The 19131-nt window shown below is 33.4% G+C and overlaps 1 protein-coding gene across 3 annotated transcripts in view; it reads right to left on the reverse strand.

The window, feature by feature from the left end:
- The window catches only part of LOC110031109 (ATP-dependent DNA helicase Q-like 1), a 42062-nt gene extending 24250 nt beyond the window's left edge, over positions 1-17812 (reverse strand). For all 3 annotated transcript variants that reach the window (XM_020734157.1, XM_020734155.1, XM_020734156.1), the window contains exons 1-4: positions 17616-17812; positions 14342-14739; positions 4324-4566; positions 208-371 (exon numbers count right to left, since the gene is read on the reverse strand). In XM_020734157.1, the coding sequence (XP_020589816.1) occupies positions 208-371; positions 4324-4566; positions 14342-14739; positions 17616-17796 (986 nt within the window). In that variant the 5' untranslated portion in view covers positions 17797-17812. The remainder of the gene's footprint in view (positions 1-207; positions 372-4323; positions 4567-14341; positions 14740-17615) is intronic.
- Between the last annotated feature and the right edge of the window lie 1319 nt (positions 17813-19131).

Genomic DNA, 19131 nt, shown 5'->3' on the forward strand with positions numbered 1-19131 from the left:
ATTTCATCCATCGAAATAAAACCCTATAAGATGAACAGTGTTTCTTTACATTTGTTATGAAATATAGGGTGAAAATATTAAAAATACTATCAGAATCAACCGAACAAAAGTGTTCAAAAACTATTGTTAGTGTAGTAATCATTATGCAACACATCTTAAAACCTCTAAGAATAAAACATCAATAGAGCTCCAAACAAGACATTGTACCTAAGTTCCTGAATTACTGCCAATGATTCTGAAGTAGTTTGCTGCGAATTCAGAAAGGTTGCCGCTATTCCATATTTAACATTCAAAGTAAAGACCTGATCTTGAATTAATGAAAGGAGAGGACAAATGACAACAGTAACGCCAGGACGAAGAGTTGCCGGAAGCTGTAAGAAATAACATTAAGTTAATCAGCCAATAAACTAGACAAATTACATGGAAGGCAAATGTACATACCTAGCACACAAATCTTATGTATTTACATATATCATGCCTAAACTTCATAGTTACATACATACCACTTTAGTGCTTTAAACCTATGCATGAAAAGGCGTATTTCACCTTTAAAAAGTGGTAGTAGTGCTATTTTTTATGTAATGATAAAGACTTATGTAATGATAAAGACTTGAGTTCCATGTGTGTAAATATGAAAGTTTAGATGTGAGATACAGAAACATATTAGAACTGCGTGATTCATAGCTAAATTTTAGGCAATGATATGAACTTACATAAGGAAAAGCAATATATGTAAGAAATTAGTCTCAACTTTTATATGGATTATTAATACCAGAGTTAACCTAAACTGCAATTGTGGAAGAAAATATTATTACTCAAAACATATATGGTTACAATCAAAACTCAAACGGAAGCCAAAAACACAACAAACATCAATATTAGACTAGGGCCAGGTAGGAATATCCGTGGACAGTTGTGGCAAGGGCATGGCTGGCGGCTGAAAGCAGGGGATAGGCTAGGTGGCATGTGGCTGGAAGGAGGGGGGAGGGTAAGGGGGGTTGCCGTTAGAACCAAAAAAATAAGAATAGCATCCGAATATGCATACTGTTAGACAATTTTAGGCACATCTTCCATTTTTAGAACATAGATATGTCGTTAAAAAAGCCAAGCTAAACTTAAATTGGGCCAAGTTTAATGCTAGGTAAAATGAATATTTTCAGTAGAAGAATTATCATATAACTTTAATGAGACTTTGGAAATAAACAAATATAAACTATGGAAAACTCCACGGTAAAGTGAGAAGGTACAAAGGTTATTTAAATTTTAAAGAATGAGCTTTAATATAATGAAAATATGAATATTCTATAAATATATAGTCATTACAAAGAAGCTTGGAGTTTTGCAAGTAACTCGGTAAGTAAGGCCAATGCTATAGCTTTTGATGGATTGCAAATTAGTTAGATGCTGCCAAGGAATTGGACATCGATGGTTTACAAGTTTGCCCCAAAGATCCTAATACTTAAAGGGCTGAAACAATTGAGTGGAACAACAATGAAAGTATTCTAAGAAAAAAATACATTTTGTCTTGATCAACAAAAGATATAAATCCTACATCAGTTTATCCATACTGAAAGAAGTCTACTTATTGTAATTTGAGTTTGCGATATCCAAAATATTGTTCAATTTTTGCGTCCAAAATATTATCCAAAAAATTTCTCATAATCAATTTGGATTTATGTCAGGTAGGTCTACTATGGAAGCTATACATTTATTGAGAAGTTTGATGGAAAAGTTCGGAGATAATAAGGAGAATCTACATTTGATTTTTATTGATTTAGAAAAAGCTTACGATAAGGTTCCAAGAGATATCCTTTGGAGAGTTCTCGAGAAGAAATGTGTTGATATGACTTATATTCAAGTCATTAAAGATATTTATACAAGAGTTGTTACTTGTGTTTGAACATAAGAGGATTGACCACATATTTTTTTTTATTTATGTTGGTTTATATCAGGGATTGGCTTTAAGTCCATATCTTTTTACTTTAGTTATGGATGGTCTTGCTGGACACTTACAGGAGGATGTACCTTGGTGTATGCTTTTTGTTGATGATATCTTTCTCGTAGAAAAGACGAGAGAAAAAGCTCAAGAAAAACTTGAATTATGCAGGTCTACTTTGGAGTCAAAAGGCCTTCGTTTGAGTAGACTAAAACTGCATACATGGAATGTAATTTTAGTAGTAGCAGCTCTAGTGACAAAAATGTAACTATGGGTGATCAAATTATTAAAAGGAGTGAACGATTTAGATACTTTAGGTCTATTGTTCAAAGTGACGGTGACATTGATGGGGATGTTATTAGTTGAATTCAAGTTGGTTGGTTGAAGTGGGGGAATGCTTTGGGCCTATTGTGTGATAGAAAAGTACCGCTTAGACTAAAACAAAAATTTTATAAGATAGTAGTGAGACATACAATGCTCTATGGCGTTGAATGTTGGTTTTTAAAAGAGAAGCATAAAACTAAGTTAAGTGTTGCCGAGATGAGAATGATTAGGTGGATGAGTGGCTTTACACTTAGGGACAAAATGTGAAATGAATATATGATAGGGTTGGTGTAACTCCAGTGACGGACAAAATTAGAGAGAGTCGTCTTAGATGGTTTGGCCACATTAAACGTTGACCAATTGATGATTCGATTAGAAAAGTCGATGAATTAGATTCGACTTATGTTAAGAAAGGCAGACGTAGACCTAGGAAAAAATGTATAAAAAATGATCTTAATTTATTAGAATTAAATGAAAATATGACGCTCAATAAGACGCAATGGAGAAAAAGGATTCATGTAGCCGACCCACTTAGCGGGATAAAGGTTTTGTTGTTGTTGTTGTTGTTGTTGTTGTTGTATAGTCCTATAGGAATTTGTAAGAAAATGTAGATAAAGCGCTTGATGTAGAGTCCCTCTACAAAATAAAGATCTAAGGAGATCTTTTACGCGAACAATCCCAAATAGAAGCCTACATTTAATTGATCAATTTCAAAGAAAAAATATTGTCATATCTTAGCTGAAATAACTAAAACGGAACATTTACATGCATACCACCCAATTCCTATGTATTTACATATCTAAAACCTATACTTTGCTTTTTATATTTATACCACCCAAATCTTTTATATCACTTCAAAAATACCACCATTCTAACTTATAAAAGGTAAAATACACCTGGAAAGAGCTATGCATGTAAAAATTAAAGTATAAGTGTTAGATATGTGAATACATAAGAATCGAGCCAAAATCTAATTACATGAATCCCACCATATATTTAAGCAAGTGCACCCTGTCCAATATATAATAAAAAATGTAGCCAATCAATGGCATTTTGCAATACTCTCAGATGACAAGTTTCACAAAGAACTTCGAAAAATGAGTTCGAAAAAGAATTTAGATCTTCTAGATTTCAACAATAAAAAATTTTACCAGCAAAAAAAAACACAAATCAATTTTTTGGAGACAAGAAGTTCATTTTAGTTCCATATATTTATGAAGTTCAGGGGGGCAAATTTCCCCGAGTTAAATTCATGACTCCGCATACAAACAAATGCCATCACCTACACAAGGAAATGACAGAATGTAATAATTATGGGGCATTTATAAAAATACCACCCAATCACTGTATTTACATATCTAACATCTAATCTTTACTTATTACATTATACCACGTAAATCTTTCATATCACATCAAAAATACCACCATTTTAACTTTAAAATGCGAAATACACCTTTTCATGCTTGGGTAAGGTGGCATGCATATAAAAATTGAAGTTTAGAGTTAGATACGTAAATACATAGGAATTGAGTGGTTTGTTTATAAATCTTCAAATAATTTCATGTATTTCCATATTTCAAAGTTGAAGAGGTTGCAAATCTGGTTTAATTGAAACTTACAAGAATAATATAAAGGGAAATTTACATACACACCACAAAATTCCTATGTATTTACATATCTAATACCCAAACTTTGATATTTACATTTATGAAATCTTGCTGTCATATACCTATGCCATGAAAAAGCATATTTCACTTTTAAAAAAGTAGTGATGGTTGTATTTTGATGTTATGATAAAAATTTGTCTGGTATGCATGTAAATATGAATGTTTTGGTGTTAGATATGTAAATACATAAGAATTGTGTGGTAAATATGTAAATGCGCTTAATATAAAATGCACTGAAGAAAGCAAAAAAGCAACAATAATTGTAGTTTTTTTTTCTTGCTTGTGTAAACCAACAAACCAATCAGGTAATTACATTATAACTTCAGGATTATATACAAATAACTTCCCTATAATGCTGAAACATAAACATCAGATCACACAGACAAAATATACTACCTGATAACATAAGCTTTTACCTCCACCAGTGGGCATAAGAACAAAGCAATCCTTGTTTTCCATTGCAGCTTTACAGGCTTCATACTGCAAAGGTCTGAAAGTTCTGTTGCCAAAAATAACAAAATTAGCCAATCCAATCTGATCCATTGCCTTCAGATCTTCAAACATCAATGAGGTGTTGGCTGGTTCATTCTTGCAAGAATAAGTGGATGCTGATTCATTCTTCTGACATTTGCGCCCAGCCTTCATACAGTTAAATTAATATTTTATCGAGAAAAAAATAATTGGCAAGTATTTAAGAAAAAAAATAACATATGTCTGAAGAACAGATTTTACTTTCCATATAGTCCTGTTTATTCACATAGTAATATAAGGAATTCCAAAGAAAATGCCTACTTGTTTAAGTAATAAATAAATAAGACACCCACTCAAGTAAAATATAACATTACCAGATAAACTACATTACCTAGTGCAAGGCAACAGAAGGTGCACAAAACACCTATGAAATGAGTAAAGGATCAAAATAGTCCCATGACTGTTTACATGGAGCATTTTAATCAGAGCCTATAAAAAATAAAGTGCCAACATAGTCCCCTAACTATTTACATTGGATCATTTTAAATCCAGAGTTTATAAAGTGTTAAATTAGTCCCCGAATTACTTTAATGGGTTCTTAAATAGTCTTGATGAGGACTATTTCAACCCATTTAAAAGAATATGAAGAGTAAATTGACACTTATATTAACTATGGGACTAAAACAGCATCCTGAATAGAGAAAGGGGACTATTTTGACACTTTTCTCATAAAATATATTAAAAAAATTTGGAACTAAATTAACGCTTTTATAAGCACCAAGACTAAGATGGTCAACACAAAAAGTCAGACTATTTTGACACTTATCACATTAATGAAAAAAAACATAAATACTATAGTTTTATAGCTGGTGAGAGAAATAAATTGGTAATTAAGTGTATGAATCTTACAAGCTAATAAACAGATTTCAAACAAGACTAACAAAAGCAACAAACTGGAAAAAAAAAATCAATATCCCTACACAGTGTGAACATTAAACAGCAACTCATATACTATGATAGCTTTAGCAGAGCTACAGAAATAACTAAAATGCATGCACTTATTACAGATATCAATTTGTATGTTACCATTACTGATTTGCTTTACCATTTGGTTTGATGAGACCCATTTGAACATGAGCTAAAAGCGGTTAGTTTTCCCTATTAATAGCCCACAATTTCAAGGGAAATTATAGTTATTTCCCTTGAAACAAGAAAATGGGTATGCAGCTCCTCAAGTAAATGGCCAAAATGGTTCCTAGAATACTTAAAAGTGCATCTATTTCAATCCCAAACTATTGCGAGTATCCAATTTGGCACTTCAATTTATGAAAACCAACACTTCCGGCCCTTCCTCATGTGTGACGTCTAGAATTGACAGAGCCTACCCTGGGAAGCAGAGACTAAAAGTAATTTTGACCTTTCAAGCATAAAAAAAATGTCCAAGAGAATCGTTAATACCTATAGACATAAGAGACCTCTATACTCACAACCAAACGAAAGAACCTCAAGAATTTGTGTATAGTTATGGCAAAATTGCAATGACAGGTGTCAACAATTCTCTATAGTGATGAGTGTTAGCAATCCTCTTCAGCTATGATAAAGACAAACAATGAGGTCTCTCACTAAGTAAATTACAAAGGTCAAACTTCATTAAAATTAAATAAAATTTATTTTTTTAATTATTTTCCTTTGGAATTTGAGAAGTTGGTCATGCATGACCTGAAAAGAAAAAAAACAAAAAATTAAGCCCCTTTTTTGGAAATTCATCAACCAGCCCAAATTGATGATTCTGAATGCTAATCAAAGATTTTAAAGAGTCATACATTGGAAAGGTTTATTTAGCTTTCAAAATAATATAGCATAAGGATGCACTCTTCATGGAGGAATTTTAACATATTTTCTTGTGTGCTTCCCTTCTTTTTTATAGCACACCACGTACCATTTACACCCCATGACTTCAACAAAAACATAGCTTTGATGTCTTTCAAAAGCTCATATCCATAAACTTTTGTATTGATTTACAAATAAATCATAGTTAAGGCTTGTGACTTCTAACTCTCTCCTCCTCTCGATACTTGTTTTTCAGCATCTTTACCACCTTCCCAAAACCTTAAACCATTTCAAACCGCACAAAATTGAGATACAACTCTCCAATAAATGTTAACACCTTTAGTTTACATACTAAACAATCCATTTAAGGAATTCATGGCTTTTTATTCACATATCCAATTAATTTAAAATCACACTCAATAGTTAGCTAACAACTTAAGCATTTGATTTGAAACTGCTTGCCATCCTAAAAGAGAGAAAAACTCAACTATCCAAAAAGGCATTATCACCACTGTAAGCATCAATTCTTCTTTCGAACTCCTACGCAAAGGCTTTCTTCAAACAAAACGACTTCGTATCAAGAGATATTCTACTTCATCTACAAGGCATTTTCAAACCAAGTGATAAAATCTTTTTTTTTATCTTTGCAGATAAATTAATTTTACTTATGTAAAAAATCATACTAACGATTTAGGATATCGATATGTTAAATGGAGAATTCCAAAATGAATTTGCTGGTCCTCCTAACAATGAATACGTCAACAAATGAAAGAAAATCCTATCTTAAAACCTAACCTTGCATTGGATATGTATAAGAGTATCAAGCAATGTAAGGGTGTGATCCACAAAGAAATATTGCATGAAACATTTTTAATAATTTTTTAACATGAAAATTGAAGCTATATTTTTTTTATATGTTCTCTTGATTAAGTAGTTTTAATATGAATATAAAAAATGCTTAAAATCTTCAACGTTCTTCATAAATGTATATGCTATTATTGCATAAGCATCATTCTCTCTTTTGCAAAAACAGATTCAAATGGATGATGTTATTGATAAAATCAAACACAAAATTTACGATTTGAGAAATGTTTTTTTTTTCTACTGGAGGCAGGATCTCTTTGTTTTCTAGTGTTCTACAGAATATTCCATTATATGTTTTGCAAGTGTTTAACCACAAAAAAAGTGCTATCAATGTGATGGAGAGGCTTTTCAATAAATTCCTTTGGGTAGGGAATGGAGCAAAAAAAATTTGGGGGTCTTGGCATAAAGTTTATAAACCTAAAAAGGCTGGTGGGTTCGGTTTTAAAGCCTTGAAGCATACTGTGGAAGTTAATCTTTGCAAACTTTGGTTTAAATTCAGATTGGGCTCATCTCTTTGGGCTACCTTTCTACATCAAAAATATTGTGCTCAAACTCATCCTTCCCTGGTTTCGTGGAATGTTGGTGATTCTAGTATTTGGAAAGTTGTTGTTAATGCTAGAACCACTGCTAAAGACTTCATGTTTTGGGATATATGCAATGGTAATATCTCTTTCTAGAATGATAATTGGGGGTTGTCATATTTCTCTGGAATGCCAGAAATAGCTTTAAATACCATACTTCCCCCGCCCCCCACAGCTTCTATGACCGTTGCATCTGTGATTGCCTATTATAACAAAGTCTTAAGGGTTGGTTCCACTGATGTTTCTGTTTTAAAGCCTCCTCGACTCATTAGGTGGACTCCCCTCCCCCTCCCCCTCCCCCACCAAATTATGCTAAATTAAATGTGGATGGCTATTGGCATCCAGATTATGCCGCGGGCGAGAGAATTTTTAGAGATTTTGAAGGTAGATGGCTCTGTTTTTTCTCCTCCTCTGTTGCGGCTGATAACCCTTTGGCAACGGAATGCGGGGGGGTTTTCTGGCTTTAACAAACGGTGGCTAGTGTTTTTAATTTTCACAAATTAGAGGTGGAAATAGATTCTAAATTGCTCTTTGATATTCTATTGGGTATTTCTCCACCCTCATGGGATATTTTATGCACTTTTAAATGTATCATGAATGCTATGGCTGAGAAGCATCTCGAGATAAATTGGAGTTTCATTCATAGGGAGGGCAACTCCCCAGCTGATTGGCTTGCCAAATGTGCTGGAGAGGTTTGTCACGTTGGGATTTACCCACCTGCTCATCTTAGAAGACTCCGCATTGGAGATAATTTAAACCTGCCTTATGTCATATTTATTGGCTTTCTGGATGATTTGTTTCGGTTTGCTTCGGGTTTGCACTTCACATTTGCAGGTTATTGTTTCTCTTGGCAGTTTTGATCTCATGGTTTTCTGCTGGTTGGTTGTCCGTGATAATGCTGATGGAGAACTATTCTCTTGTGAAGACATCTTTTATACATGTTTTCTATTTGGCTTGTCAAGCTTTACCGTTCACAGGTTTACCTATTTTTGGTTATATGGGTTTCTGGGTATACCTGTATTTTTTAGGATAATTTTTTTGTGTGAGTTGTAATGTGAGGAGAGGAACCCCTAAGGGTGTGTCATATGTATTTTTTGGTTTTCTTCTCCACTTCCTGTACTTTCTTTTGTATAAAAGCTCCATACTAAAATGTTTCATCAAGCGGAAGGCTCTACCAAGGTTTCGCCTTATGGCGAACCTAGCCTCTGCTACGGTGACTTCAAGCTTGAAGAAGAAGAAGGGTTTCGCGCCTGACTTCGTCTGTTTCGTCTTCTGTCGTCTTGCTTAGTGCTTCGTCTGTTTCGAAGAGCTTGTCGTGCTGCCCCTGGTCCGTCGTCCTTCGTCGTGCTCGCCGCTCGTTGAAGGACGGTTTCTGGGCACGAACGTTCGTCGTTTCTCTTGTTCGAAGCAGAACTGAAGGGCTCGTCTGCTACGCCGCTCGACTGTTCCGCCAGTTCTGCTAGAACTACTCGACTGCTGGAGTCCCGTTCGTCGGCGGCAGTTGGCAAGCTGCGCCAATTTTCCTGCAGTGCTTGCGTGGCCTCAGGGCTTTCCGCCCTCGGCGGTGATGGTGATAACCCCGCCAAACCCAGTGGTTCACAAACGCGCAACTCCCTTTCCATCTCACAACCTCATAGAGATAGTCATGTTCCCGCAGGTACTGTGATTCTGTTTTGTTATTCGTGTCAAAAAAAAAAAAAAAAAAAAAAAAAAAAAATAGAGAAAAAGTCGGACACACCAACAATATATTTCTCTCATCTTGAAATTTCAAATCGTGCAGGAAAATAAAAATTTATAATAGTTGGAAAGTTCCAATTATATCGCCCTAGGATTAAAATTATTAGGAAGATTTTTGAAGATTTCAAACTAGTTGGGGCTTGGCAGATGGGTTTTTTCGACGGAAGACATGTTATAATATAAATGAGCATAGAAGAAGATTACATAAGAATTTTTTCAAAGAAATTCATCACAATCGAAGAAAATCATATTAAATTGCTCAAATGGACCCCAAATTTTGATCCCAGTCAAAAACCTTCAATTGCACATAGCCGATTCTCATTACCTGAACTCAAGCTTCAACTCTTTGACATGCCTATCTTATATACAATTGAGACTATTCTTGGAAAACCTTCGCAGGTTGTCTATACCTACAGTTCACTTCTCAAAGCCCTTTATTGCAAAGATTTTGATTGAAATGGATATAATACTATCAGATGTAGAAGAAGTCTATCTTGGCTCTACTCACAATGGTTATTGGTAAAAAATCATTATGGAACAAAAACTTTACTATTGCAATCAGTGCAAGATGTTTGCACATCCACAAAAGAAATGTTTTAAATTGCACTCACAGTTGAGAATCAATAGTCAAAAACAGGAACATGCTGTTATTGCACCCCATAATGTTCGAACCGAAAGTCAGGATAGCCCAACAGCTCCTATTCAGGAAGCATCAGGTGCATATGTGACAATTCACACTTCACATACACTAGATCCTATCGCTGTGGCAACGACTATCTTTACTTCTACTGCGGTTCTAGTATCTAACCAGACCGAGGATCATATGAGCAGTCTCCAGATGAAGAAAGACATGTTTACACTTCTAAGCGATTCTCGGTAGAAGAAGGCTGGTGGCACACTCCAACTTGGAAACTTAATGGATGATATTTTGGTTACTCCTGACAATGGATAATCATTTATATACAATTTCAAAGTTTGTTATCTAGCTCCGCTCCTAAAACTAGGGGAAGAGGCAGGACTAAATTGACTAAGTCTCTAGCTATTTGTTTTCTGCATGTTTTAAATTTTTTTGAGTCCATCTGTATCTTTTTGTTGGGGTATTACTGTACTTGGTATCGTATGGGTAGGGTGCCTCTATTGGGCCCTCTCATACAACTTTCATGATATATATATATATATATATATTGTTATGGTTATTCATTTAGGTATATATATAGGCACGCATACATATAAATATACACAAGTAGTTTGCGTCTTTATAAGACTAAAATGGTTTTTTACAAAAAAGACCTAAATTGTTTAAGGACGACTTGGTATTTAATAGCCCATTGCAGCTTCCTCCTCATATGGGAGGCTTTTTAATCAAGTATTATTTAAATCATCAATTTATCATCTTCTACCTGGATACTTATTGTTTTTTTTTTTAATTCACTAGTTTACACCAATGCATTTGTTTACATCGCTAAATAACCCCTACACTATGCACAAATATAAAACTTGTACATTTGATGAAAAGGACAAGATTAAAAAAATTTTAGACTAATTCAAAAAATTGGATAATGTCTTTGATTAGCTAAAATTAGGAGTGTAAGGTAATTGAGACAAATTGTGAGCCGCCTCGAGACTTCATAATTGGCGCGTGAACTAAGGTCGATGAACTAACAAGCCAAGCTCAAGCCAGCCCCGACTTGGCTCGTTAGCTCGTGGGCAGACTCATTAACAAAAATAATAATATAAAATATATTTAAAATCTTTTAAATTTCAAGACATTTTCTTTAAAGTATTAAAAATATTTACAAAATAATATTTTATATTGTATATTAGGTGGTTTCTTCTTATTCATCTCTTAATTATTCTTTTTATTTATCATCTTATTAATATCATTTTCTCTCTTTTATGATAAACAAACCAGCTCGCAAGGTTCAAACTAGTAAACTTAAGCTCAAGCTCAAGCTCGAACTTGATAAAATTAATCAAACTCAAGCTTATGTCGAGGGTGGCTTAAGCTCGACTCGACTTGTTTACACCCCTACATAGAATGGATGACTATAAAAAAATTAATTTCACAAAATTAAAACTAATAGGAAATGCTAAAATATATCAGAATGACTAATGGGAACAAAATAAATAACTAAGAGAAAAACTCTAACATAGATAACGACAAAAGAAATTTTAAAATCCAAATACTGCCCAAATTAAGCTAAATGCCACAAAAATAGCCTACGATGCCTTTCTTTATTAAAAAAATATAATTTTACTTTGATGATAAAAGAACCCAAAAAATTGAGTTTATCATGAATGCCAAGTATTACAAGATTGAAGATAAGCTCAAACATTATAAAAATTTCAACAAGCTTATCAATTTGTTAATATAAGTTTTGCTAAATCAAACACAAATACATGCTTTTGAAGATGAGCACATCTCCCCACATACATAGAAAAATAAAGCTTCCACTTAAATATGGTTGGCTCAACTATTGACCCATCTAACTTAAATTTCAATCTAAATGACCATAGAATCCCATCTAACTTCAGTAATTACATTAATGAGCTTTTTGTTGCACCTCTTCTCATTGAGAGTCACATATTTGTTGTGCTCTTAGAACATTTAAGTGGTTTGCTTGTATTTTCTCACATATCAGCCTCTAGTTAAACCTGAAAAGAAGTAGAAGAAGAGGACGAAGCCTTTATAAAGCATGGTCGACTAAATGAATCATTGTTCTCCACTATGTCCGATTGAATGTCATATTTTCATTTAATTCTAATAAATTAAGATCATTTTTTATACAACATGCCCAAGTCTTTATAGGTCGACCTCTTTCTTTCTTAACATAAGCTGAATCTAAAGCATCTACTCTCCTAACCGGATCATCAGATTGTCGATCTTTAATGTGACCAAACCATCAAACATGGCTCTCTCAAATCTTGTCTGTCACTAGAGCTACACCAATCCTTTTACGGATACATTCATTTTGCATTTTGTTTCTAAATGTTCTCATCTCAGCAACACTTAACTTAATTTTATGATTCTTTTTTAAAGGCCAATATTATGTCATAAAACATTGCAGATTCACTACCATCTTATAATACTTTCCTTTTAAGTTTAAGCGATAATTTTCTATCAAACAATAGGCTAGTTACAATTCTCTATTTCAATCATCGAACTTGAATTCTAATAATAACATCCTCAACTATATCACCATCACCTTGAGCAATAGACCCGTGATATCTAAAACGTTAACACCTTTTAGTGATTTGAGCATCCATTGTCACAACTCTGTCACTAGATCTACTTCTACAACGTATTCAATTTTAAATCTACTCAAACAAAGGTCTTTAGACTATAATGTAGACATTCATAATTCATATTTTTTTCAGTTTTTTTTCTAAACTCTTTCTCTAGACTTATCCACAAGAAGGATATCATTAGTGAAAAGCATACACCAAGGTACATCCCCCACTAAATGTCTTGTAAGAGCATCTAAAACAAAAGCAAAATGATATGGGCTTAAAGCCGATCCTTGAAATAATCCCGATGAAATAGAAAAATACTTGATCAATCCTTCTTTTGTTTAAACACAAGTAACGACTCTAGTATGCATATCTTTAATGACTTGAAAATAAATCAGAACAACAACTTTCTTTTCTAAAACTGTCCAAAGAACATCTCTTGGAACCTTATCATAAGCTTTTTCAAAATCAATAAAAATCATATGTAGATTTTCCTAACTCTCTTTGTACTTCTCCATCAAACATTTCAATGAATATATAACTTCCATAGCAGACTTGCCTGACATTAATCAAAATTGATTATGAGAAATCTTTGTCTCATGCCTTAACCAATGTTCAATTACTATCCCACATAGTTTAATGTATGACACATTAACTTAATTCCTCTATAACTTGCACACTCGTGCATCCCATTTATTCTTAAAAATGGGAACCAAAACACACTTTTTCCTCTCCTTCAGGCATCATTTTAGTTTTTCAAATAATATTAAAAATTTTAGTAAGCTAAGAAATTCTTAAATCTCCTAAATATTTCCATACATCTATTAGGATACTATCAGGTGCTATTGATTTTCCACACTTAAATTTCTTTAAAGCCTACTCAACGTTCTTTTTTACTAATGTGATGCTAAAAATTAAAAAAATTATTATTATTAATAATAAGATCACTAATATCGATTGTATTTTCAAAACTTCATTGAAAAGATTATTAAATTATCTCACTCATCTATGTTCAATATCTTTCTCTAGTTATTGTTGCCTCAGATTACTATCCTAAGCTTTCTGATCAATATTTTTTATGACATACTTTATAAGACTTCCATAAGACTCCCCTTTCTTAAGAAGTTGATGCACCATTACCTTCTTACGAGTACATATTTGTTATTATCTCAAATCTCCAACCCAACTTTTCTAACCTTAGTACATGTTTGATAAGATTACTCTCTTAGAGAAATCTAGCATGGTCATTGAGATATGCATAGTTGATGTGATCTTAGATCCTGTCTATATATATATATATATATATATTACAGAGTCTAATGATAAATCATCTTAACTAAGTCGTATGCATTCAAGCTTAGAAAAAAATCAACAAAATGATATAATAACTTAAAAATTAAAAGCAAATTATAAAGGAGCATTTACATACATAGCACCCAACTCATATGTATATACATATTTAGCACATAAACTTTGCTTTTTTACATTTATATAACGCAAATCCTTCGTATCACACAAAAAATACAACATTTTAATCTTTTAAAAAGTTAAGTACACCTTTTCATGCATAGAAAAGCAAATAAATGTAAAAACTGAAGTATATGTGTTAGATATGTAAATACATAAGAATTGAGTGGCATGTGTCTAAACTTTCCATCTATAAATCATGTGAAAATAATGAAAGTAGCAAGTCTTGTTACCTTTGAATTTAAAGACTCCTTTAAGGGGCATTGACCATCAGCTTGACCCACTTTCAAATCAAAATCGATGGATTGCCTGAAAAAAATATCCTTGTGGTGCAATACCTCCAAGTCTGGATCTTCGGCATTAGTGAATGATCTTGAACTATCTAAATTATCAAATTTCCACTGCATAAAAGGATTTTGTTTCTTGGAATGTTGAGATATGTCCCTCTCTACAGCTTCTTCAACATTATTAGCATATTCTTCTTCAAAATTGTTATTCAAAAATCCACAAGCTTCAGATTCAACAGCCTGAATATCATCCCAATCCTCATTCTCTTGAACAGAGTCTGCCAATGCAGCAAGAAAGTCATCACCACAATGCTCCACGGTGACAAATTCTTCACCATCCTCACCTGCAAAAATTATGATTAATCAAATAAAGAGAGACAATATGCTGTAAACCCTTAAATAATGGGAAAAAATGTCAAGCAGTTAAAAATAATGGTTGGAGAACAAGAAAAAGTCCGTTTTGGATCATTTTTATTTTTTTATTTTCTATTTTTTGTTTTGTTGATTTGAAACAAAACATATTTGGCATATTTGATTAGGGATTGTTTAGGATCATTTTTTTTTTCTATTGTTTTCAAAAGCATGTTTGTTTGATGTGTTTTTAATATAATTTTTATTTTTTGTTTCTAAAAACAAATAAAAAATATTTTTGAAAGCACTCAAAATAATTTTTTAGGTATTTTGAGTATTTTCAAAAAAAATAATATCTTAACCAAACATGTTTTGTTTCAAATCAAAATACGAACAAAACAAAATAGAAGCAAAAAAAATAGAAAACAAAATAAAGGTGATCCCAAAAGGCACCTTCACATGTGATTGTTTTTAAAATACTCAAAACACCTAAAAAGTTTTTGAGTGTTTTCAAACACATGTTAATTTATTTATACCAAAATAAAACATATAAAAATATATTATAAACAAACCTGTTATTAAAAATAAAAGAAAAAACAGACACAAAAATAAAAAAACAAAACTTATCTCAAACAAGGCCTATGTTTTTTTACGCAAATTCAATTGATGCACTAGAATCTTTCTCCGGAATCTATTCCAAAGTCAAAAGCATATGTTTGGTTGTATTTCCCTGCAACCTATACTGAAAGAAAGTAGAAAAATACATTTATAAGAACTCCTCCATATGAAATCCAGCATGGCTCCTGGCAGATAGCATCATAACCCCATCCGTTAAACCATCTTAACTAAGCTAATTTCACAAGAGAGCCACAGAAGCAATTTCCTTCATTTCAACACTAAGATTTCCCAGTACTTTAAAGCTATAATTTACACCCAATGACATGCAACCATTATATGACAAACACAAGGAATTAAAAAAAATTGAGTTTTCTAACATTTCAACATCTAGAATAAATTTCTCTGAAGGACAGCAATCTATAAATTTCTGCCAAAACTTTCTCAGAAAGGAAATTTGAGCCCAATATGTTAGTGAGTTGTGATTTATCAGTACAGAAGCTTGAGCCAATGGCTTGGGATTAGAAATAAAGTATTAGGAAATGCACTTTTATTCCCTCTATATAATCAATTCCCCCGAAATATAAAACTTTTGAAACTATCGTGTGCCATTCACCAAGAGCCAACTCAATCCAAAAAAGCCTGTAGAGGAGCAACATCCCTTGAACATTTCTTGATTATGAAATCCATATTAAATCCATATAAAACTTTTGAAACTATCCATATGAAATCCAGCATGGCTCCTGGCAGATAGCATAACCCCATCCGTTAAACCATCTTAACTAAGCTAATTTCACAAGAGAGCCACAGAAGCAATTTCCTTCATTTCAACACTAAGATTTCCCAGTACTTTAAAGCTATAATTTACACCCAATGACATGCAACCATTATATGACAAACACAAGGAATTAAAAAAAAAATGAGTTTTCTAACATTTCAACATCTAGAATAATTTTTTCTGAAGGACAGCAATCTATAAATTTCTGCCAAAACTTTCTCTGAAAGGAAATTTGAGCCCAATATGTTAGTGAGTTGTCATTTATCAGTACAGAAGCTTAAGCCAATGGCTTGGGATTAGAAATAAAGTATTAGGAAATGCACTTTTATTCCCTCTATATAATCACTTCCCCCGAAATATAAAACTTTTGAAACTATCGTGTGCCATTCACCAAGAGCCAACTCAATCCAAAAATGCCTGTAGAGGAGCAACATCCCTTGAACATTTCTTGATTATGAAATCCATATTAAATCCATATAAAACTTTTGAAACTATCCATATGAAATCCAGCATGGCTCCTGGCAGATAGCATAACCCCATCCGTTAAACCATCTTAACTAAGCTAATTTCACAAGAGAGCCACAGAAGCAATTTCCTTCATTTCAACACTAAGATTTCCCAGTACTTTAAAGCTATAATTTACACCCAATGACATGCAACCATTATATGACAAACACAAGGAATTAAAAAAAAAATGAGTTTTCTAACATTTCAACATCTAGAATAATTTTTTCTGAAGGACAGCAATCTATAAATTTCTGCCAAAACTTTCTCTGAAAGGAAATTTGAGCCCAATATGTTAGTGAGTTGTCATTTATCAGTACAGAAGCTTAAGCCAATGGCTTGGGATTAGAAATAAAGTATTAGGAAAAATAATTTTTAAATCTTGCCCCAACCCTTAACATCTTATGGCTACGTGATTAGGGTTGTCAAAATGACTTTTTGTTCATGAACAGCTCGTGTTCAGCTCGCTAAGCAAACGAGTTAAACACGAACACACTTTTCAAGCTAAAACACACCTTTTGAGTTCGTGAGAGTGAGAAGGCTTCTATCGTTGAACACCCATTAAACGAACAAACTAAAACCAATAAATAATAGTGCTGTAGTATATGAGAAACTCAACTCCAACATCACTTCTCATGTGGATCAGTTTTTCAACTTACATTTCTACCTCTAAAAAGAACAGCATCGACAAAATCCAACATTCCACGTAAACCTACAAGCAAATGAAAAGGAAAAAAAGTAACAAAACAAACTTCAAGCACCGCAAACAAATGAAAAACCTGCCTCACGCATCCATTTCTAGATTATCCCATTCTCCAAATAACCCAACTAAATCTGCTATAGCCAACCTAAGTTGAACAGAACAAGCGAAATAGCAAAACGAACCAGAAAGCACAAATTGAGCAACAAAAATAAAAAAAATGTTGGAGGATCGCAATAAAATTGAAGGGATGAAGAGGGTAAGAATCCTACCATACAGATCAACGAGCCTATCCAAGCACTTTTTGGCTTCCTCCTCGTCGAATCCAAAATCAATCGCCAAGCTTAGAAGCCGCACCCTCTCTACCTCCATTCTCTCTCTGGATCGCTGGTCTCGCCCTAGCGATATGCTTGCGCGGGAAATTTTGCTGGAACTTCTGCCCGGGCCTAACATCGGGCCAGCCCGGAACGGGTTCTTCAGCAGCCCGTTAGAAATGTCAGCTGCCTTCGCGGGCGAATTTTTATTCCATAATTGCAAAGTATGCAAGCATGTGGTACCCAAGTAGAAACTGCCACGTGGAATCATGCGCCGCAAACACAATATGTAAATTCCTTATTTTTTAACTCATGCGACTCGACCCGACCTGCCTTTTTTTGAAAAATGAAAAGCATAAAGGTCCCCCCCCCACTTTATTTTCGCACTTTAAGGTTTGGAGCTGTCGAAATGGATTGCTCTCTCACCAAAGACAACGACTTCTAGATCCAAGTTAGTTTAGCTTCGATCAAAATGTTTTCGACGAAGACAACGACAACGACTTCCAGATCCGTTGTGTTGGCTCATAATTTTTTTTTTTTTTTTTTATTTGTGCGAGTTTTATTTTTTGATTTAATGGATAATTGTGGCATTTGTCTGGCTTTATCGGAGGTTTAATAAATGATTTAATAGTTACTTTAGTTGTTTATCGGAGGGATATTTCTGGCATTTATCTCATTGCTTGTGTTTAATCAGTTATTTCTTTGGGTTTATCGGAGTGTTACTTTAATGATTTTCAATTTATTCGAAGTTGTTGTCGCTATAATTGTTTATGTTATGCTGGCATTTAGTCCGGGGTAATGGTTTTAAGTGTTATCGCGGTATTATCTTAACAGTATTCTCGTATTATTTTTGTTAATGAGTGATATTGGTGTTATTGTGGGGCTATTGTGGTATTATTATGATTTTATTGTTGTGTCATTGTACTGTTGAAGACAGTTTTATTGTTGTGTTTATGTGGCTTTATTGTTGAGTGATTATGGTGTTATTGTCATTGCTGTTTTAGTAGACACACTTGTTTTACTGTAGTGTTCGTATTTTGAAAATTGATTTCTCTTTAGAGCATTGCATTTATATAACTTAAATCATTGCATCCAGAAAATGAGTGACAAGAGTGAACAAGTCAAGTATGATTTTTTGAACCTTTTGATACAAATTTGTCGGTTATGAGATCAGAGTTATTTAACGACTCATTGAGGTCTTAGTTAGAACCATGAAGAAGCAGAAAATTGCAATATGTGTAATAATTATTTTAGTGGAAGAGAGAGTTCCTTGATTGCTCGGAGGCTATTTAGTGATTCAGATAATCTTGAAAGATAAGCAGTCGAAAAATCATTCACATCAATGATCAATGGTTGATTAAAAGGAAGTTTCAGGTTGTTCGCACATCTAAAGTTGAGGTAGTTATAAAATCTGGCGTCAATGGCAAAGATGTGATTTGTATCGGGTAGGGCTGTAAACGGGCCGAGCCTGGGC

The sequence above is a fragment of the Phalaenopsis equestris genome, unplaced genomic scaffold (assembly GCF_001263595.1).
Source record: "Phalaenopsis equestris unplaced genomic scaffold, ASM126359v1 Scaffold000768, whole genome shotgun sequence".
NCBI lineage: Eukaryota > Viridiplantae > Streptophyta > Magnoliopsida > Asparagales > Orchidaceae > Phalaenopsis > Phalaenopsis equestris.